Source organism: Aedes aegypti, chromosome 3 (assembly GCF_002204515.2).
Source record: "Aedes aegypti strain LVP_AGWG chromosome 3, AaegL5.0 Primary Assembly, whole genome shotgun sequence".
In the NCBI taxonomy this organism is placed as follows: domain Eukaryota; kingdom Metazoa; phylum Arthropoda; class Insecta; order Diptera; family Culicidae; genus Aedes; species Aedes aegypti.
The window spans coordinates 41,295,560-41,319,501 of NC_035109.1; the positions used below are offsets into that span (position 1 = coordinate 41,295,560).

Consider the following 23,942-nt stretch of genomic DNA (forward strand, 5'->3'; position numbering starts at 1 on the left):
ACAATTGAAAGTTTTTCAAATTCTGTTTATTTTGCCGTTGATTACCTATACTTGGAGCTACATTATGACATAAAAATAGTATTGATCGACACAATAGTTATTTTACAATAAACATTTGAACACATAACTTCTTTTAAATGGACGGAATCTGGTGCAAAGATGGTAATATCAGGAAAAAAAGAGTTCCGGCTTTGGTAACTGAGAAATTTGATTTTGTAGCCAAAATTGGAATCCCACTGTAGTTCTCGGCGAATATAAAGCAAATCGCCGAGAAAAACCAGTTGCATATGCGATCTAGGAAGTGTGTCGTCCACTTTTGATGCCATATCAGGACTTGACACTAATTCTGAAACAATAGAATTCAATTGCAGTTTTGTTAGAAACACAAGAAGAAAAATTCAAGTTCTTCAAGTTCTTTGTGACCCCATCAGTGGACGAACCCCCTGCGGTGGAGAATCGGGGCGTAAAAAGCTCACCACTCGAGCGCGATCCCACTCAGTCTAGTGGAGCGCCTCGTCGATTACGGTGATCGAGAGCAACTTCGGAAGAAACAACGCCGCGCCGCGCAATTAAATATTATCGTCGAGAGTGGATTGTATATTCAGTTGCAATCGACACAACGCAGTCTCGCAACCGACCTCGTGGTGGTTGGACCGGTTTTCGCGCGCTTACTAATTTTGAGGTGTTTCTGATTATAAGTTGTACGAAACGGTGATCTTGCACATATTGCAGCAGTGACGACAATCTGTAGTGACCATAGTGAGCGGTGGCAACACGCAACACAATAGCAGTCAATCAGGAAAAGCAGCGGAGGTAGCATCAGAAAGTACGTGTTTAGAATATGGCGTTGTACATTTCATAAATAACATCGGGCAAGAAGTAAATCAAGCTTGAGTGGATTTTTGTGTTCGAAGAATGGTTCTTAGTGACTTAGGACAAAGAATTTGGTGTCCAGAACGGCATCTAGCATCATTGGTATAGGGGAAGCGTAGCAGTTGCGTGATAAGCTACCATTTTGATATAATAGGCGGTGATCGTGAGATCATCATGATCGTGGCTTATTCCAGCCGTGCAAACAATGGAGCAGAGTAGAGTTCGACAATGGTTGATGCTCGGGCAGCTTCCTCAAAGTGTGCTGTAACGTAACATGAAACACAACCAACTCCACCGTCTGTTATCGTATGGAGCTTGCTGACTGGGGTCTGCACCATAAACTGAGAGGCACAAACGAAAGTGAACAGCCACAACACCAGCAGTAGGGTGGTCCATAATTTTCAAACTACAAAAACCTTAAGTTACACGATAAAAATGTTCATTTGGGCACCCAGAAAGTAACTACTGTGAAAGTTTGAGCGGAATCCGTCAACTCTAAGAGAGAGCTGAACGTGTTTGAAGTTTATATGGATAAAATCGACCCGATATATGCAAACATAACTGTTCAGATTTAATTTCTGGTCATAGGGTGTAATATCGTAGATAAAATTAGTTAGTGACCTAATGATTTTCATATCAATAGAGAAGATAATGCAACAAACCGAAAGTCTTTTCCTAAAGAAAAAAAACCTAGGAAAACTGAAATTAGATTTTGACTCGGGGTGCAAAGGACAGGTTTACAGAGAAAGCTTATTTGCAAAAGTGCTAAAAATTCGTTCGAACGTTGTGGTTCATTGTTCAAACACATGTTCCTGAAACTGTATTATCTAAAACAAACTACCATCAATTCTGCACCTGCCATTTGAAAGATATGATATCCTAGCATCCTCTCTGTGAATTTCATCGTCATTTCTTCGACTTAAATGAAAGCATTAAGTGTTCATTAGATTGATGCAAATTTTTAAGATTTTGTTCCCCTATGTTAAAATGGTGTCAATTATGATGAAAATCATTTTCGTAAAATTTGAAGTGATTTGGAATAATGTTGATTGTGCATACGCCATTTGAAGTATACATAGAAATTTGTGAAATTTCTATGGAAAAGGCAAACTTTTAGTGTCCAGTCCTTTATCTGCTCATCATAATAATCTATGGAAAAGTGAACAAACTCTTCTCGTATGAAATCTTGCCAGCTATAACTTTCTCGAAGACCACTTTTTGATGGACGTAAGGATAATTTGTTAATATTGATAACAAAGTCTAAATCATGCTGAGATGATCATTCTAATACTATCAGAGCAACAGTGTTTTATTTTTGCTATAGAACATAGTAGCCTGGATTACTTCGATCTATTCTGCCGTGAATCGCAAGTCAGTCCCATCTGCATTTTCGTCTAAATTGAGTTGAGTTCAGTTTTCACCATATCCTCTAATGCTCTTTCAGCTGAATTAGTAAAAATCAAATTGTAAAAGTTTTGTTAGGATTTGAACATGCTCCAATCCTCTGGAATTTTTTGAATATTTTCATGAAAAACGAGTTTGGAAACTTCAAAGTCAGTGGGTGCGAAGTGAGGTCAGCTGCAGGGGAAGTGGAAGTGACAGCTGGCGAGCTGGTTAGCTGGTGGGTTTGTGTACTCTGTTCTTCAATTTACCGTTTCTATAAAATTGTTAGGAATTGTTTACTGCTAGTAACAGCAGTTGTGTGAAAATTTTCTCGCGCGTCCATTAGCATTCTTGTCGCGGCTTGAACTTCAACCAAAACAAAGTCGCCAGCTGTCACTTATTGTTTCAAAATGGCGGAATGAAGAATCTGGCAGATTGGATTACATCCCTTCTAGATACCTTGATTCTTCCCACCAGGAGCACCACTGTTGCCTGCCTGATGATGAATAGCAATTCATCCTGACTGGCCTGGTGTAGTGGTTAGAACACACGCCTCTCACGCCGAGGACCTGGGTTCAAATCCCATCCCCGAGATAGTCGCTCATGACATAAATGTTATAGTGACGATTTCCTACGGAAGGAAAGTTAAGCCGTTAGTCCCGAGATGAACTAGCCCAGGACTAAAAATCTCGTTAAAAATATAAAACCTATTTTATGATCTAACCAATATCATTGAGCTATTCATTAGATCTGCTAACATCATACTTTGCTATGAATCAGTAGTTCCAGGAACAAAATTTTGATATTATCTTCAGATCTTCAATCTATTATGTCAATCAAAACAAAATCTCATTTGATGGTCAGAACTTCGTTTCTGCCCAGGATATAGTACGCGGTATCCACGTGATAAAAAATAACTATTGAGGCAAAGATTCAAAGTTGTACCTACACTCTTAAAAATAATGAAAATCACTGCGGACGTAATTTACATTATGACTGAATGACACATAATGTAAGTGATGAAATGACGTAAGAATGTGTTCTGAAAGATGTATTGAACGAAAAATGTAATTTTACATGATAAAAGATATGAAAACGATGTCACTATGATTGACATTTCCCGAATCAGACACCATCGTATTTAAAATGTGACACAAACTCACATCGCTTCTTTTATGTGCATCCAAAAGACGTAAAATCACATGATTTTTTCGGAGTGTGTATGTAAGAAATATTTCTTAAATATCGTATTTCGTTTTTCTCGTATTTTGAGGTCGAAATACGCGTATCTGTCAAAGGATACAAACTCTAGTGGAATTAAATGGTATAGTACTAAATTCGGTTTTTTCATCTACTTAATAATTTTAAATAAATGTTGGTCTTGATTTCTACCGGATACATAATAACGTTTTCAGATACACCTTGAAAAATGTTAGACCCAATTTTTGCATAAAGATGTGCTTGTTTTGGTTAGGGTAGACCAAAAACTGATTTTTTCAGCCCACTTCAAACCCGCGGAAAAAGAATTTTATCGACTACAGTGCACCCTACGGTTGAAAATGAAGTTGGAAGTTTTTTTTCATTCTGCTAAAATTTTCAAAGTAGGGGTCCGATTTAATAAAATTGGGATCTAACATAAAATTTCTACAGTTTATTTTTTTTTTTTTTTTCATATTATAATGGGCCACCTCAACCAGCAGTTAACCAACTAACCAACTGACGACGTCTGCGGGTTGTGTTTTGCTGGCTGCAAGCAACTCAGAGGCAGACGCGGTTTTAGATTGGTTGAGTAACTTGGAATTGAATCATGAGTCCCCTTTAGCGTCTGTTTTTTTCCTTACGTAACAGTTGTGCGAGAAAGACTGCCACCATGCATGCATGCAAAAGCGGGTCTCGAGGGGTGGCAGCAATTCGCGGGGATGGTCCACTGCCGTATTGTTGGTTTGACGGCAAGCGGTGACGAAGCGTCGTACCACAGATAAACAGACATAACAGCTTTTAAACGTGATTGAAGTAGATTTGAGTATTGTACCGCCCTAATTGCTTATCTTTTGACAGATACGCGTATTTCAACTACCATAGACGTCTTCAGTGTCAGTTAGTCGCATCAGGTGAACCTTAGACATAACAGCTTGAACAATTACAATTTACAACATAACAAGCTTCAAAAATTACCAATTTGAATCATAGTTTGAACCCAAAGCTAAAATACTGTGTTACGAACGCCACGAGTGAGCTGCTGACCAACTACCGAATGTTAGAATCGATCGCTATTTTGTTGTCCGATGAAACCGATTCGCGTATTACATCCGTTTGTCTGTGGTCGTACAGTAATATGGCATTGCGAAGTGTTAAGAGCGCTGGGTACCCTGTCCGCGTTGTTTCCCGACCCGTCATCGCCGAGTGGTGCCGGATTTGGAGTAGTACCGTTGACCTCAGCCTCGAATGTGGAATATATGCGACATTTTGCCGTATTTTATTTCAGCCATGGCAGGCAGGCGTCATTCGATTATTGGTTTAATGCCCACCAACCGACCGAGCAAGGAGATAACCTCAGAGCTCAGGCGTCGGTGGCGGTTAGAGTGTTAGTGAAAATTAACGAATAATGTTATTTAACACAAAACGGGGATGACCTCCAACGGTTTGTTGAATAATGATGTGCATCGATTGATACAGACGGAGTGGGTTCGATTGGAATGAGCTTGACTTGATAGCAGGAGAGATGCAAGTAGGACTGGATTTTTCCGGGCATAATCTGGACTGCGCATTCGGGTGGAGGTTAGAAAGTTTTAAATTCAGGCCGGGTTCAGGCCGGGTTTGAATGGGTGCAAAACTATCGGATACGGGTCGGATTCGGGGTTGAAAAAAGTCGGATTTTGTCGATATCACACCAGTTTCGGTGAAATGATTCGCACTCACTCACTCACTCATTTCATTTCACCGAAACTTGTCTGAACAACTCAGACTCATTTCCCCGAAAATAACATTTTCCAAACTACGAAGCCACGAACTACTACAGCCATGCTCTATCCTCCTAAGATAGAAAAGCAGATGGTCAAGCTTGAGTACTGCACACAAAATCGATCAATTTTGATCCCGGAGAGCCACAATTCAAGTTTCGGTGAAATGAAATGAGTGAGTGAGTGAGTGCGAATCATTTCACCGAAACTTGAATTGCGGCTCACCGAGATCGAAACTGTCGGATCCCATGTGCAACACTCAAGCCCAACCACCTCCCCCTCAATCTCAGGAATACAACGCACAGTTATAACAGTTCATGGCTTCACAATTCGAATTTCGGGGAAATGAGTCTGGTCAACACTGGATCACACACTCGCAGATCGCCTGCCACAACAGGTACTTCTTCGCGAATTTGTCCATCTTTCTCTTACGGAACTTTTCCGAAACCTCCGAAACAACAAACTCGAGGCCGGGGAATGGTTTGGTGTTCGCCTTGATATATGTCTCGTCGTCTATGACGAGACAGACTCGCTTGACCATCCACTCACGGTACAGCTTCCGCGCACGCAATTTGGCCACCGTGTTTTGCTTGTCAGTCCGGTTTGGCGCCTTCCTGATTTTAAAAACACGTAGCCCAGTCCACTTTTTGGTCTGCTTGACGAACCACTTCGACGAATTGACCTTTTTGTACACGTCTCTGGTGGAAAGGTTCGGGTTATTGTTAACGTACTGCCTTATCTTCCGCGCCTTCTCTGGGTATTCCGTTTTCGGCCGCTTCCAGCGCGCCGCACGATGGTCTTTGTCTCCTGGAACATCTCCACAACGCAGGACACGGTGGAACGGTGGATGCCAAGCCTTTTGCCGATCCATCTGTGCGACAGACCAGGATTATCGCTCACCACACCCAAGATTTGTTGGCGTAGCTCTTCTTGTTTCGAATGCATTTTGAACACTACTTGACAGATCGCGATAAATTAAAAAAAAATTTGCACACATAAACATAACACTCTAAACTAGTATTACCCAAAATTTCACTAATTATTACCAATGCGATAAAAAGGTACACCCAAAACAAAGTGTCGCATTTTTTTCGAGTTCAATCTTTATGAAATTTTGATAATCGTCCCATATGGATTTGATCTTTGAATAAAACCTTGAAATAACATAAAAACGAGTTATAAGGGAAACCTCAGAATAACATTTTGAAGGAGTTGCTGGTGCAGTTGAAGCACTTCAAATATATTACTGAAAGAATTCCTAAAAGAATCAGCGAACACATTTTAATTAACACATTAGATGGTTCGCAACGAGCTTGAAGTTTGTATGAGAAAAACAAGAAATGGTACTGTTTTGGTCGGCCATAGGTGGCACTTTAGTCGATGATTTTTTTTCTTCAGTGACTAGACGATTGAATAGAGAAAATACTGCAATAAACAGAAAGTTTGAAAATACTTGTTTTTAAGAGTTTTAAGGAGGAAAAGTCTCTTTTCCATTGATTACAGAATTTTCAAATAAAATGTTCTATGATTCAATGTATCTAAAATTAAGCTTCAAATTATGTCCTATAATATAATTAGGAACCCATTCGTGACAGGCATCTACATATCTAAAGAATAGCAACATAAGCATTGAAATAACTCCACAAATCTATAGCGCAAAACCCCACCATACGAAACACGTCATGCAAACAAATTTGGCACGTTATGAATGACTATGGAAGCAAAGGAAGGCACAATGCCAAATAAAATCAAACAGGTTGCCGGCTTTGATTCTCTTTTTTTTTTTGTTGTTGCTCGAATTGAATGTTTGCCTATCTCCTTTTGTTCCTATTGTTAGGTATGGATATGCATAAATTGACTCCATCCGCCTCTACACACAAATATGCTAACAAACCATTACCAACGGCGGTTGATGAGGAGATGCATTAGTTGTATAGTATACTTTGTATGTTTACTATGGCCCTGTTAACGAATGTTTGACGGTTTTTGTAATTTATCAGCTCATTAATTTTATTGGGATTTCGTTTTACGTTTAGGTGGTACAAATCCAACCACCAAATGTACTGCGCAACTGACTTTTTCCCATTTTATGTTTTCCAATGTATACCGGTGGAAAAGTAAAAATGGCTTATACGTGATAACACGGTGCCGGTGAAAACGTAATAAGCTGATTCACCAAGTCACTCGTCAAGGTTGATTTAGTTCTACGGAGTTGTTGGCGATTACTCACATTGCTTAAAGAGACTGCGTTCTAAGTTACGTAGCACCTAACGCGCTGCAATATGTAAATGTAAATGAGCAGGGGATTCCCGCAATATCTAGTAGAACTTAGATATACAGAAGAAGCAATTTAGCACGGTTCTTATAGCTTCAGTTTAAGCATTGGGTTGGGTTATTGATGTAAAATGACTTGACTTATGGAACAGGGCCCAAAATTATCGTTATTTTAAACATCTTTCAGGTAACATTGGTAGCTGAATAGCAGTTTATTCAGCTGAAAAATGACTGTATAAACATCATTTTAGCTGTATAAGCTGTTATTCAGCTTCCAATGTTAGATCTCGGTTTGGAAAAGATAGGGTCTGAATTCATTCGATGACGTTCAGCAAAGTAGTGAGTTGCGTTATTGCTGCAGGTCAACCGTAGAGCGGACATGACGAAAGCCTTAGAAAAAAATCACTGGTATGTAATAAAAACAGTGGCATAACTGATTATTTTCATATAGCCACAAAACGTAGCTGTAAAATATCAGAATAACACTAGAAATCTACAGAATCTTGGTAGATTCCGTGGGGATTCCGCTGAATAATTCTCAAGACTAAGCCTTTCTTACCCGAGTGGTTAGAGTCCACAGCTACAAAGCGAAGCCATGCTGAAGGTATCGGGGTTCGATTCCCAATCGGTGCAGGATCTTTTCGTAATGGGAATTTCCTTGGGCATAGAGTACCTACCACACGATACACGAATGTGAAAATGGCAACTTCTGAAAAAAAAGTTCTCAGTTAATAACTGTGGAAGTCCCCTTAACAACGGCTCTGTCCCAGTGAGGACGTGAATGCCAGGAAGAAAGAAAGAAGACTCTACAAATTCTCAGGAGTTCGTTAGGAAACATTAGCCTTTCACTCTTTATAAAATAAAATATTTTATACACTCATTGTATAAACCCATAATCTTGTTGGAAATTTTTATATATTGGCTCTGAGATTCTGAAATAATTGATTTTTTAAATATTATTTGCACAAAAATCGATATTCTCAGAACTATTGATTGTTATTATAATTATTGTATGATATTCACGCGGCTCGCAACTCTGATGAAAAATTTGTCCCGCAAAATTACCAAGCAGATAAAAATTCAGCTTGAGGGTGACCATGATCGGCAATGTATAGGGACCCCATGATCAATGGTATTAGTGTTAGAGTAACCTAAACAGCTATTCAAAATTAATTCTCGATAACTCTGTGTAATTTTGTAATTCAGACGGATCTTCATAAATATGCGGGGCCCAAACGTATTTGGAACTGATTTTGTGGTGATGAGACCATATTTTAAACAAGCCGATTTTCATTTTAATTATAATTTAAAACAATGAATCACTCACCATCTTCGGGACAAAGTTTATACACATTAAAAGCTGGTAGCAGATCTCTTTTTATAGGCTAAGTCTCTAGTTGAATGCCTAGACTTGGTGACCAAATCCTGGAGATTCAAAATCAGGGCATTTTGCAATTTTGCGGTAAATTTCATTCTGTCTCAAATTCCGAACATAACTCGTTTCCCGAACAGCAGCGATTTCATAGGTTAATTTACTTAAAATTTTTGAAGTTTGAGGACTTGTAATGTAAAAGAATTGATCATCATGTGGAGAAATTTGAGTTATTTTCTTGAGAAATCATTCTTCGAAGATCAGTGTTCTGAATACTCGGAATTTGAAACGGTTAACTATTATTTTAAAGACTGTGTTCTGTTATTAAGTTAATAACAAATGAAAGAACCCTTTTTTCTTTTAGTAAATTAAACATAAAAAAAGCATACAAATCAAAAAGTTTTTTTTTTTGGATAAATCTAACAAAGATCTTAGGATTAGAGAGCCTTTGTTAATGATCTCTCCGAAAACACATGGTTAACCATGATGTAGAGATGTAAGGCGATTGTGCATACCTTGATAAAATTTAGTAGTTTCAGCTATGGTTTCTATTAATATTATCTCTACTGAGTTTGCAATAGTTTTTCCGAATTCTTTTTAATCAGTTTTAAGACAGACCGGCAAGTACTAAAAAGCAGGACAAATCTTGAAACATGACAAATAAATCAGTAGGCGAATTCCAGCGCGTATTCTTCGAAGAAAAGAAAATTTTCTTGCTGGTAGAAGAAAATTTCTTTTCTTCGAAGAAAATGTGCACCGGAAATCCTGCAGGACACCTCAAAACAATCTCAAAATCAGGACATGTCCTGCTAAATCAGGACGGATGGTAACCCTATGCAAGTCTTTACCTTCAACGGAAGGTCTTGCAAGTGCATTTCAAGCAAAAGGGTCGTTAAATTCACTTTTTTTCCTTATTCTGCTTGCACTGAATCCTGCTTCAAGAAGACCTTCAGAACGTGATTTTTTTTACAGGTTCGTTGGGAATTTCTTTTCAGATTTCAGAATCACTTTTAATGATTTCTACAAAAATCTCTTCAGGTATACTTCTGGCATCTTCTTCAGAAATGTGTCTATTGATTCCACCAAGTCTCCTAAAAAATCTTCCAGTGTTGTTTCAAGGAATGGCTAGAGGAATTCCTTCATAATTTTGTCCATGAAATCCATGAGTATTTCAACGTGACAGCATTCGACTCTTCACATTTCTATATCGATGGGATCATTGAGATAGGGAGAGATGAAGATCGAGACAAAGAACATATTTTTAATGAATACTAGATTGTTACAATATCCGTTGCTAGGCAAAAAGGGAACATTATAATCAAGCAATGACGTCTGCTTGCGTTCCTCATTTGATTAGAATCCTAAAAATTTGGTCTACATTATCCGAACAGCAAAATATTGGAAAGATGATCTCGCATTGAAAACAATGAAAAATCAATGTCTATGTACTTTTTATAATACTTAACATATACACAAAACACAACTTTAAAAAATTTCGAAATAATTGCTTGTTACTGAGATAGGCAAATTTTAATTTTTCGGAGACGTTTTTCCTGAGGGCCGCTAGTCATACTGGAGATGAGTTATGATATGATGATATGAGCTGCCATCTATTGTAGCAAGGTATCCACCGGTAGCAATGGTCTATTCTAACAAAACAATTCGTTCAAGACTGTATAACTCTTTATGTTCAATCATACTCCTGTCTGAAGGGCCAAAAACGAATGCGGACTCGTAAGCAGATACACTTACACGAACCGGCAGGGAAAAAAGAATCTCCTTCCAAAAGTAAGTTCACACAAACAGTCGTACAATCAAGCCCTTGCTTGCCAGAAAGACCCAATAGATGGGGAGAAGAGCCCGCCCTTTTTCCACGAAATGTTATCGATAGGAAGTTGACAGTTTCACTCTTTCTATCCATCTCGTTTCAATCGGGTGCCCTGATGGTCCCACCCAACCCAAAATGCATATATTAGAAATATAATATAGTCATACTGGAGATGAGTTAACCCTAAAACCTAAAAGAGATGAATCCAAATGTCCTATTATTATTTGAAGTATGCTACAGGTTAGTGGCTTCACGTGAGGCTGGAAATAGAAAATTGTACGGTTCAAATCCAGTGAATTCTATGGACATTTCTTCTCCGTCATAAAGCTCGGAAAACAGCTCCCTTCAAGACACCTCAATACATTTGGGTTGGGTTTGCAATTATTTGAAATCGTAAATGTGTCAAACTTGCTTCTTAAGAATATAATAAGCGAATATTTAAAACCATGAAAAAATATTGAATTTATTATGCTTGATTGTATAGAACCATGTCTTCAAAGTTTGTACGGATAATTTGCGGACACCCTGTAGTAACCTTCGAAACAATGAACACCAACACATTGACATATGGAGATATCGAGATAAAGAGGATATCAAGATATGGAGAGGCAAATGGTATGCAGATTGAAGGGACTGAAGAAATCATAGCAAGAGATATCGAGATGATATTTTGATTTCCCCAGTTGTAACTTTAGGAGGTCTTCAAAAGTTTTCTACTTCTTAAAAAAAAATGATTGTACTGTTCTTAAAGAAATTCATTTGGGGATTTTTCTAGGAAGAGTTAAAAGAATTCCCATGCAAATTGCTCCAGTTATCTTTTCATGATTTTTCTCATGGATTCAAGGATTCGTCTACGTCTCCGAAAAAAAATATTAAAGGGGCTGTCCATGAATAACGTAGCATTTTTTTGGCCAATTTTTGACACCACCTCCACCATCGTAGCCTATTTTACCATAACTAATACATGGCTCGTAGCAAAGTTGTAGACTCCCCCTCCCCCTAAAATGCTACGTCATGTATGGACGGTCCCTAATACTCTTCCAGGAATTCCTCTTCAAATTTGACCTGGGATTCCCCATGATGCTCCTTTAGAAATGTTTCTAAAGATTTCTCCAACATTTCATGCATAAATACTCCTGCAGCTCTTCCAAACAATTCTCGCGAGAATAGCTTTTGTATTTTTTCAAGTAAAATCTTCATGGTTTCTTCAAAAGTTCATCTGAGGTTTTAAACCAGCTAATACTACAGTTAAATTTCTAGTAATTCCAATAATCTTAGCAATTTATTTACGAAATCCTTCAAGACTTCCTCAAGAGTCTTGAAGGATTTCGAGTTACTTTCAAAGTTAATCAAGTTTCATCAGATGTTACTTTGGGATTTTCTTCTGAAATATCTCCCGGATTTTCAAAAAAATTCACCAATTATTTATAAAAAAAACATCTTGATCTTTTTTTCTGGAGATACTCCTGGATAAATGACTGGGAAAACTATTTGAAGACATCTTTGGGAAATTTATCTGAAAACTTCTAGCATAATTCCTCAAGGAATCTTAGGAACAATCTCTAAAGAGATATTCCCGAAGTGATTCTCTAGATGAAATCTGAACGATAATGTTGAAGGAAGTTCTATAAAATCCCTGGAGGAAATACTAGTTGAAATCTTAAAAATGTTGTGTACGGGAATCTTGTTGGTAGTATAATTGGATACATTCCTGGAATACTGATTTTCTTGAGAAAAAAAAATACTGAAACAATCTTTGAAGGAATTCATGATGAAATCCATATACTTAAAAAAATTCTACATTTAATTTTTGAAGGTATATAAAACGGAATCCTTAGAAAGCACCTTAAAATTATAAAATGAGTTCCTGAAAGAAATCTTTGGAGTGCATTTTGTAATTTGTTTGAAGCAAACTTTGGGAAAATTCGTTCATTTTTAAGACATTTCAGTGCAAAACCAATCCCGATTCAAAAAAAAAAAAAATAAAACTTGGAAAATGTCCAAATTTTCCTAGAATACCCAAATAAAGCTGAATATGAATTATTGCTTTCCAGAGCTACTTCGCCAGCTAATATTTCTAATTCCATGGCAGTTCAGTGGAAGTCATCACGATAATTTTCAGTAATAGGATCATTAATTGATATTTTTGACATTAAAGTACTCATTGCCTTTCTACGCCTACTTGTCCCATGTTCTTAGTAAACCTTATGCATTGTGGGACAAATATGGGTAGATCGGTAGTACAACAACATAAGTTCCATAACTTCAGTCATAATTTTATAAAAGCTTTTTTTCATCGTTTATTGCAGCAGTCGATTTTAGCGCCTTATCGAGATAAAGCGGATATCTAGATATGATTTTGAGGGCACCTAAATCGAACTCCGCACCGAGCCCCAAAATCCATAGCTACTGCATTGACCTAAATGCGCGGAAATGAATCGCTAATTGAGTCGCGGTTCAAAAACTTTTTCGATTTGGTTCAAATATTTCAGCAATTTTCACGATCAATAAAAAGTAGGTATGTTTGTTTGAAACCAACGGATATATGCGATACGTTGGAACTTTGTAATAGCGACACTTTTGGAGGATCAACTGTCACGTAAGTTATGGTCCATTGCCGAACGCCCATCCACAAAATCTCATTTACATTCCAGCTTGTTACCTTCCTTATTCTTTTGATAGATCAATTATTGTTACAGATGTCCGCCGTTCCGATCAGGCCATACCTCCTGCCATCTTGGTGTTCTACCACCCAGTCATAGTAACGTTCATAGTAGTACTACTTTCACCTTTCAATTACCTCGCGTCATGATTTGTCGATCTTTATTCTGACACCAGTTCGTCGCTCAAATATTTAGTTAATATACGGGAAAATGAACGTGTGACTGATATGCGTTTATTTGCTCTTGAATGTATGAGAATAAACGCATAACAGTATCAGCGCTATACTATGATGCATCGGCCTTCACATGTGAATTATTGTTGTTTGTACAGTTTAGTGTCCGCATTCAAAGTCGCGAAAATTTCTGCTCTCGATAAATTCGCCACAAGAAATCGGATTGAAATTCATAAATTCGCCTTATGAAACCAGAATTTGAAAACAAAAAACATTTCCGCGGAAACTTGGAATCGAACCTAGAACCTTGCGATCGATAGGCCCGAACGTACACCAAGCGCCCATCGACGCCTTAATGTGGGATGATGCTAAAATGATACATAAAGCGTTCGTATTGCAATAATCGTTCCACCTTTCATAAGGCAAAATGTATGAAATTCGATAGTCCAGTTCGCTGCGTGTAGGGGTTACTTCCATGCTTGGTTTCCTCCATCTTATAAAGGGTTGGAGTTTGAAGTTACTGTAGAGGGTTAAAGCTGTGGAATGGTCAATGAACAATAAGTATGAATCAGAGCAAATGATTTTTCCGGTTTTTGCTCACCTCATGTTTATTGCCACAACGGAACGACGACCTTACGCTTCACGCCCTACAGCAAGGACCAAACCATCCAATCATGTCTTTTAAATTTACTTATATTTTATACTGTGCTATTCGGTCAATCAGACCGTAAAGCCATCCACCGATGAAACAAATACGCGATTATTGAATTTGCCTCCAGCAGCAGCGTTTGCTCGATTCGATCGCTAATTGTAATTGTAAATACGCCGGTTCACCGACGCCCGTTGCTTAGGTCGGGGTGGTGTCGTCGAAGCTTGTCGCGTTGCTGTCGTCGTCTTGGGGTTTTCCCACCCGGTCGCGACAGCAGTCACCTTGAATGGCGTAAACGTGCGCTGGTCGAAGCCTTTGCGCGCCTGTTGCTTCACGGTTGGTATTTATCGTTACACATGACTGTGCAACACTGATCGATTTTTGCGGTCAGTTTTAGAGCTTAAATATATGAACCACTACTGTGTTGAGAGTGAGAGCTTTTTGTTGTGTCTATTGATTGTGTGGTTTCAAGAATCACACAGGAACAACGCAACATGGAATCGCATAAACTCCACGCAGTAAAGATATTCAAAAGTTTTCTCCCTTAACCTCCATTAATCGCACAGATGAGTACCGTAATCCGGGGTAACATTGATCATTTTTTTGAATATTTCTTAAATATTTCGTTTGATAATGCAAATGGCTGTTTGATCTTTCGACCTTGACGCTTGCTTCTGCGGGAGCGAGTGACGAGGGCAGGATCAAACATGTCGCGCGTCGGTCGAGTGAAGTGAAAAAGTTCCGTGATCGGTTAGTTCTGTTTGATCTTCGACCTTGACGATTGCTCCTTGGCAGTGCGTCAAGAAAGCCCGAGCAGTCGTCAGTTGTTTTCCCTCTCGGGTCGTGCGCCTATTTTCTCTGAGTGCTTTTATATAGCCGAGCAAACGAGTTAAGCTGAATGTGGATTGTTGCTGCTCAATCAAGGATGACGGATCAATTGGTGAGCTCGTTTCATGCTACTATTTCTAATCTATAGAATATGTATGACTGCACATTTAATCGATACAACGGTAGGACGTAAATATGATTTTCAACAAACTATGAATGGTTCGTCACTGTGAGTGTCGACATAAACTCTAATTCATGAATTATTTATGTTTAACATTTTTTTTGTTTTCAAAACACCCCTTTCTTTTTATCTTTATTTTTGTAATTATAAAAAAAACTTTGAATGGTTCGACACTACAAGTGTAGACTTGCGAAAGGTTCACTTTATTCAACAAACTTTGGATGGTTCGCCACTGTAAGTGTCGGCATAAGAATAAGAGTGTTCTATGATGTTCCAGCCAATCGAGTTTTTGTTTCTTTTCAAATAAGTAAAATATAATAACACATGCTTTCGTCCTGACAGATGTAGTAATGTTACATTTAGATATTTGTTCAACAAACTTTGAATGGTTCGTCACCTGTGTCGGCATAATTTTCCTTTACATAGAAATTGTTCATATCAAATGAAAATATTATATTTTTATAAAAGCATATTTATATTTGACAAAAAACTATTTATCATGGTCTAATCACTTATCAAAGTGAATCCTTTGACCCAACGATCCTCCCCATTAACAAACATCCTTCCCAGTAACCTTTGTGGAGATGCAGAGGCAAACACGGTCTCCAAATAGCAAAGGTTACACACTAACATTCCTTCCCCCAATCCCACCTGACTGCAAGGACGTGGCCGGCGCCGTTATTGACGTGGCCGGCGCCGTTAAGATTATGGCCAATCCCAGCCGAACTTCTAGTTGATTCTTTGTGCATTTTCACTGACTTCGGTCAATCACGGAATAGCAACCATTGATATGTGTAGTCAGTCTAAGCTAAGCTAAGCTAAGCTAATATTTCGTTTGATAATGCAAATGTTGCAAATTTTATATTTTTAAAACGAGTACTGCCACCCATAGCTCGTTACTGTATACAGCATTTTGATTTTTGAAAGATTTAAGCATGTTTAAAAAAATGTTTTAAGTGATTTTTTGATTTAGCTGATATGGGGTAACATTGATCACCTTTGTAAACAACGTTCGGTAATATTGAAAATATCGTTACTTACTTAAATCATGGCTCCCGAAGCCGAATATGAAGACCAAACGCTTACAAGTCATTTACTTTTTGAGTAATTTTAAAATTTAAAACACTTCGAACCACGGAATACGCGTAAAGGTAGGCAATTTCTCAAGGGAATTCTATATTCTTTACAGTAATTCGTTAGTGCTGCTTAATTGAGCATACTTATGAAAGTTTTGACAACGGAATCGTTTTCGGCGATGCCATTTTTAGTAAGAATTGCATTTTCCTTGCTCGTATCGTTTGCAGAACTTATGTGAGACATGAATCTTCGGTAGTGTCATCCTTACCCATTGAAATCATTGTTTCGAAAAGTTGACAACTAACTTAAGGTAAACACAATTTTCGCAAAAATCTTCACTTTCATTAGCTCATGAATATAATAAAAAGAAGCACCATTTATGATTTCGAAATGCTCCAACAATAAAAGATGATACGAACATTTTACGAGATGAGTCATTCCGATCAATGTTACCCCGCTGATCAATGATACCCCGGATTACGGTAACTAGAACCAATTCGTGTATATACTTCAAAATTTCAAAATTTAGACAAATTATTAGACCTTAGACTTTGGACAAATGCAAAATTGAAAGTTTTTGATCCCCTATGCTAAAAAGGTATCTATTATGACGAGAATCATTCTTCCAAAGTATGTAATGATCTTACACGACACTGAAGACGGCCTTACAGTAGATGTCTAAATACGCGTCAAAAAATACAAACTCTAGTGCATTTAAATGGTATAGTACTAAATTCGATTTCCATGTATTTCACTAAAAGGGCTCAAAGATTCATTATTAACAAACAAAACTGTTCACTATGATTTACCAAATTACTGATGTGTGCATCGCGCAGAGTTATAGAGGCTATAATGTATGCGACAAGCAGACACATAACAGACAACGTTCGTTTACGGGGCAATTGCGCCGACAAGCCGGAATTTACAGAAATTACGCTGACGAACCCTCCGCTGACTGACTTCTGCTTGTCGGAAGATGAGTCATGCGTGTGGGCGAAGCATACCGGCTTGCTGGCAGCCTAACCGGGCCCAGCCCATCGTCAGCCACATGTGCTGGTGGCCTAGTATGTTTGAAACGGATACCTATTTAAAAGAAACTTACTCAATTGTTGTAAGTGTCTTGATGGAAGTTGTTGCGGCAAATGCCTTACATTGCCCGACACTCGATGAATTTATTAATTGAATTATCAATTACGGTGATTGGGGGTAATGTTTTCCGAACCGTTGTTAGTTCGTGCACTGAGTTTTTTTAGGCAAGATACTCTAACGGGTTCCGTAGGTCACTCAAATATTTAGAGTGGCATACATGTATTACGTACTGTCTATATCGTCTGCTCACCATATACGCTAATCAGGTAAATCACGGGGAAGGAGCTTGCAAGGTACAAATGTTATCCTCGAGTCTTAATTAGCCTAATGGTAAAAATGTCTGTGATTATAAAAAAGCCTGAGTTCGACTCCCGGACGGTCCAGGATCCTCGACTTCTCTGCATTGGCATAGGAAACTTCGCTTGTCGCACACATTATCGGTGTGGCGGTTCTGACTTCTCTGAATCGCACGACAATCGTCCTGCTGTCGCTCGATTGGTTACTGCTAGAACCAGCTTGTTGTTGTGTGCGATAAGCGCAATTTTTTGACATCTTCGTTGCAAAAATAGCGTGGTACAAAAAAACTCCAACATTCTGGAAATTTGATTCCCAAAGTTCGTAATAATGAAAACGATGCTGTTTCAAAAGTTTAGTATAAAGCAGAATATTCACTGCATTATGATTTCTCATTATTTTGGAGAATGCTCAGCACGAGGTGTCCAGTGATACCGGTGCCAACATGGAATCCCGCATCACCTCCTTCGCTTTGACCACCAGGACTTCCGGACTTCTCTGCTTGGACACCATCTTAGCCTTACCTCAACATCCAATCCGGGCTACCCCTGATTTAAGCACTGCAGTCACAATTTTGTCCACCGATGTTACAGCGGCAGCTGTTTCTCAGCAGCTCAACCAGGGCGACAGATAATTCTACGGCAAACGTCTCCAAACTCCAGCGGAAGCTCATCGATTTCCCGGAGTTCTTTTCCCACATCAACTCTACCAAAACCAATTACTTTTCTTTTCGAACGGACCATGATTGGTTTCTACAATAACCTCGCAAACCTTCTACTTCATTATACATCACTGTGGTGCTTAGCTCTGCAGGACGTGAACAGGCTATCGGTCGAGCAACTCAACCGCTCGCTTCGTGGCCAATATTGTTGGACTATGCATCATGGCAGTAACTTGAGACACTCAGTCGCCTTGGGTGTATTGACGTTCATCCCTCTTGAGGTCCTCAGGCTCGACTCGGACCTACCCGTTGTCGGAATACGCTTCAACGGGTCTATAAGGATTTCCGTTTTGAGCATCTATCTCTCTTGTGGAGCCCTTCCTAACCTCCGTGAGCGGATTAATCTCAAGAAGTGATACCCGGACCTATCCTTCTGGTTGGCGACATGAACGCTCTTCACCATATTTGGGGCGGGCAGCGTTCCGATCCCAGAGGAATGGCCCTACTACATATTTTCGAGGAACATGACCTTACTGTCCTCGATAATGGTGCAAATACCTCCTTGAACGGGCATACCTCCTCAGCCATCGACGAGGCCGCAGTAAGTCGCTTCTTTGTCAACTGATTTCATTGGAGTGTTGACTCCGATATGTACGACAGTGATCACCATTCCATCAGTATAGGCTCCAGCGTCTCCCCGCCGGCTTTGGCCCTTCACCCCAGAAGGATATACCCTGAGCAGGTGGAAAAAGCTGACCAAGATCATAATTTGTTGTTCTAAAGTAATTACTGAAGACCATAATCAGCTATTGGTATGTTGAAGATAAGAGATCAAAATTAATATCAAAAGTCAATATGGAGAAGTATTGAACAATATCTTGTTAGGTTATTATACCGTGTACGCACCAAACTTTGTGCAGTTAAGAAATTATTATCCTATATTTGCTTCAAATAAGGCTAAAATATGTATTTTTTTATTCAAATTTCTGCCAACGATAGGCTTTTAACCCTTCAGTAGACCATATGGTTAAAAAAAAATAAAATTAATTCATTAAAAAAATGCAAAAGACGATACAATATCTTGTGCCTAACATTGCGCACAAAATCTGAATTGTTCCTAACTTTGCGCAGGATGTGCCTAACTTTGCACATGCCTTAAAATGCTCGTTTGCTCCAAATAATGTTACTTTTTTACTGTTTTTTATGAAATAAAAAGGGTACAACTAATATGAGTTTTTCCGTGAAATTCAATTTAATGTGTTCATCCACCCCAAATATAGAGTGACCACGAATAGTGATTTACTCTGTTCTTCATTTTTTAATATATATTCACAGGAGTACAATCTGAACAATATAGTTCACAGCCGTAGTTTATGCTTACTTGTTTTCGTACGTTGCTTTATATAATTTATTCTCTTGTTTTTTTTAATTCTCACTTTTTTTTCATTTTCTCGTTTTTCTTATTTTACAGTAATTTCTCGATTATATCACGGCTCCATAATGTTTTGGCGTGATGTACCCAAACGTGAAATGTTTTTTCTGTCATATAATTTTCATCTAAATTTCAGCTTTATTTTGCCGAAATAGAGCGAATGACATGAAAAGCACGTGAGAGATTAGTCAAATAGATATATGTTGGTTGTTTAGGCTTATTTTTCAATGTAAAATGCATGAAATTTGATCAAGTATTGTGGCGTGATAAAATTGAACAGAAAACCGTGCTAAAATCGGGAGTGATAAAATGAAGCAATATTAAAACCAGCAGTGATAAAATCGCGAAAGTACTGTATTCCATCTCTTTGAATAACTATCCAAATTCGACGCTCGTATTCACTATTAATGGTCGCGAACGATTCGATCTCGCACAATTTGGAAGCTTTTTAAAGGAAATCTTCTCTGTTGTACATGTCATCAGCTGCAAGTGGAGGATTTGCAGATGAACTTGACGAGTCTTTAGCAGTGATGTGCTTCTACTGAAGCTCAGGCGGAACTGGAACTCAAGCTTCAACAAAAGGTACTTTCAGGAATATTGTATGTAGCCGCTGCCTTATGGATTGAGTGACCATTCCTGGTAAGATCGACAGCTTTTATCATTTGCAATGACGTATATGTATTTACGTGCCATTTGCTAGAATTGCTAGAAGTGTGCAAAAATGAAGACCCTTATGTAAAAAATGGGTCCTAACATTGCGCATTGCTTTTTTCAAATAAAAAATCGACATATTGTCTGGAAAATAAATAGAATTACTAGAATATTACCTTTTTTGCAAATACACCGCAAATATACTTCTCACAACACAGTTTTGTTAATGTTGATTTTTGGCAAAGCCACTCCTTAGCTTATACGTGTGACGATAAGATTTTTTGGTTATTTACTAACATTAACAAGGGTTTCTTAGTAAACAAATGTATGTCAAATATTTATTTCACATAAAAGAACATGTTGCTGAAACAGAATTGTTGAAACATCATTGATTAAGGCGAAATAGGCCATCATTGAAATTTGCACGCGTTGTTGATGATTGTTGCTAATTCATCTCACGATTTCGAATCAAAGAAAATCAGTTGGTTTTGCACTGACACAACTGAAAAAGTATCAGCATACTTTATGCATGTTAGCGCGTACAGTGATACATTTTCAAGTCAATATAAACTATTAAGACTGAGTTTTATCACTTTGAAATGCAAGCTGAAAAGTCATCATTGTTGCCAAAACGAATGACGGGCTACTTAGCCTTAATTATATTTTTTTATGCTTGTAAATACGCTAAGTTTGGAGCTGCGCAAAGTTAGGTGCGTACACGGTAAGAACAAATCAATATCATGCAAGTTTATTGATAGACCAACAAATCAATATCAAAATATGATCTGTCAGATGGCGAAGAATAAAAATAATCAAAATGCTGGCACACAGGATGGAACCCCTGACCTTCAGATCTATACACAGATATGCAAATCAATCGGCTATGCCTTACAGATGAAAGACTATTAAAATAAGAAAATGATTTTCTTCGCTTTCTGAGACTGTTTTTTGCTCCTGACGTCACACTGTTCAGTCCCGCCATTTTTTTGTTGGATTTGTTTTGTTTCATTTCAAAAAACTAATTTTGATCCTGTTCACATGTTTTCAGATGTTGAGCTATAGCGCTGAGATTTATAAAATTTTCGATCATCTTTTCAATATCAAATTGAGATATGCGATCATAATTAATTCATTTCGAGATGTGATTTTGATTTTTCCGTCTGCCCGGGCCCCGGGTGATTTCCCTTATAGGAATTTACTATAGAAATCCAAACTTTAACTACAACTCGTATAGTGTCCGCAAAAAATAACTGAAAAATAGTCAAAATTACTAAATGAATTTCATAGAAAAAGCAAGATTCTTTGGCGAAAAATAAGGATTTATTCATGCCAGATCTTTTCAAGGAACTTCACCATGGCTAAGTTTTCTTCAGATAGATGGCAGAAAATTGAATTTTACTGTGAAAACTTTCAACAAAATCGACCATGCATTTTTATTTCAGCAAAAATGAAACATTCTTTTAACTTTTTCTTTTAACAACTTCTACTTCAACTTTATAAATTAATTTTGCATGAATAAACTCATAGCTTAAACTCTAAACTAATTTTTTTCAAGCAAACTTTTTTTGTTTCAAACTCTTAAGCAATTTCAAAAATTATTTAATATATTTCTACAGAACTTTTTGAAGCCATCCTTCAATAATCCTTGATGAATTTTAATATAAAAATATCGAGATTATTTTTGCTTTGAATCTCTTGGAAATTAGTCATATTGTGTTGTGAGATTTGATAAATGATTATACTTTCAAAGTAAAATCCTCCTAGAGGGAAACCATCCCTTCTGTGCCTATTTTTTTTATCCAGAACTTGATTCCGGAATATGTTACCGAATCCAACTTAAGGTGATTATAAAACGAAGCCAAACGTTGAATTTTCAAGTGCACAAGACTAGTGAATCTGACAACAGTTCGCGTTGAAAATCAATCAAATTGCTTGCTTGCTGGTGGTGACTAGTTGGATAAATTTTCAACGCGGAGCGCTGTTGAAAATTTGAAGTGTGGCTTCGTTTACTTAAGTCAGTGGTCACCAAATTGCGGCCCGCGGGCCGCATGCGGCCCTCGAGAAGGTTTTGTGCGGCCCGCGAATGGATTTTGAATGTTAATGTGGTGCGGCCCGCATGTTATAATTTTTATTCATGCTGATGTTTAATCCTTTACTCTTGCAAGTTTGTTCTTGGAAAGTCAGTCATTGAAATCATGTAAAATGTTTCTACGTTTATCCATCTTCATGGCATTAGGAGTAATATGAAATTGACAATCAAAGGTTCAAAGTTTCTGAAAAACCTGATTTTTTTTAGAATCTTAAAAGGAAGGCTAAGGGCCAGCAAAAAGTTTTCAAATCTTTAAAAATCTCTCTGCTGAACATATTTCATTTTAAAAAATTGAACCAGGATCTTCGTCTTGCACAGGTGTCCGCAGGACGCTGATATTTTTACAATTTTTTTTTTTTTAATTTTGACTTCAAAAATGTCTCCTATTTCTGTAAAACTTCGATAATTATGTTATTTGATATATTTGAATATGGATTGCTTTTTGAATGGTTGAGGAGCCCAAATGCAAAGACATGTACCATATTGGACAATACATTTTCAACTTTTTCGACCTCCCATACAAAATGGTCAACTTTTGTGGGATTAATAGTCCAATATGAATCAAATTTACACAGCATTTTGAACATTACTTAAGTGTCAACACTTTCAAAATATCAAAAATCAAAAATAAAAAGATTAAAAATAATATCATTTGGATTGAAGTGAATTTCGCGAAAAAAATTCAAACTATTTATCTCAAAATATAAGAGACCTACACAAGTATCTTCAACATAATTGTTAATTTCATTTAAATGTTCAACTTTGCTGAATCAATGAATGATGATGAATGAATCATGAATCAATGAATGAATCAATATATTCCATTTTTTTTGGTTTGTGTAAATTTTGATATTTGATGAAAGATTTACCGTTACTGTTTTTAACTCGTAAAAGAAAAAAATGTTACAAATATATAAGTTATGTTAAAATTTAATATAAATCGATCCCTAAAAAAATGATAAAAACCTCTAAAGTAGACTATTTTGTATTATTAATCGAAAAGTTGAAAATACATTGTCCAATAACGTAAGTGACATGTTGATTGAATTTGAGTAAAGTGCACTAATAAAGCTCTGTTCCTAGCTTTTAAAAAGTATTTGAAGGTAACTTTTTTGGCATGCATTATTTTATATTAGCTACCATAATTTATTAAAAACTTGGCATTGTTTTTCTGTCCTGACCTTATATCTTTGCTTCCAAACCCCTCTGATTTGATCATAAAGTTCCCAGAAATGTGTTATTCGTGTTCATAGAAATAGTGATTTTTTGCAATCGCATTGAAAGCTGTTAAAATTAATCCTTATGAATCTTGCGGTCCGCGACATATTTTGAAAACGTTGAGATGGCCCGTGTAATCGGTTAGGCTGAGGTCCACTGACTTAAGTGATAAAACTCAGTCTTGATAGTTTATGTTGACTTGAAAAAGTATCACTGTACGCGCTAACATGCATAAGGTATGCTAATA

General features: G+C 37.5%; 1 protein-coding gene across 2 annotated transcripts in view; it reads left to right on the forward strand.

Moving 5' to 3' along the window:
• Positions 1 to 485: 485 nt before the first annotated feature.
• LOC5570558 (serine protease inhibitor 88Ea) overlaps positions 486 to 23,942 on the forward strand; it is a 29,160-nt gene continuing 5,703 nt past the window's right edge. The window contains exon 1 of one of the 2 annotated variants that reach the window (XM_001653169.2): positions 486 to 826. Coding sequence is in view for 1 of the 2 variants with exons in the window: in XM_021849247.1 (XP_021704939.1) it covers positions 14,670 to 14,693 (24 nt within the window). In the remaining variant the exon portion in view is untranslated. Of the gene's footprint in view, positions 827 to 14,654; positions 14,694 to 23,942 lie in introns of those variants that run through there. The other variant, XM_021849247.1, reaches the window with a different exon arrangement.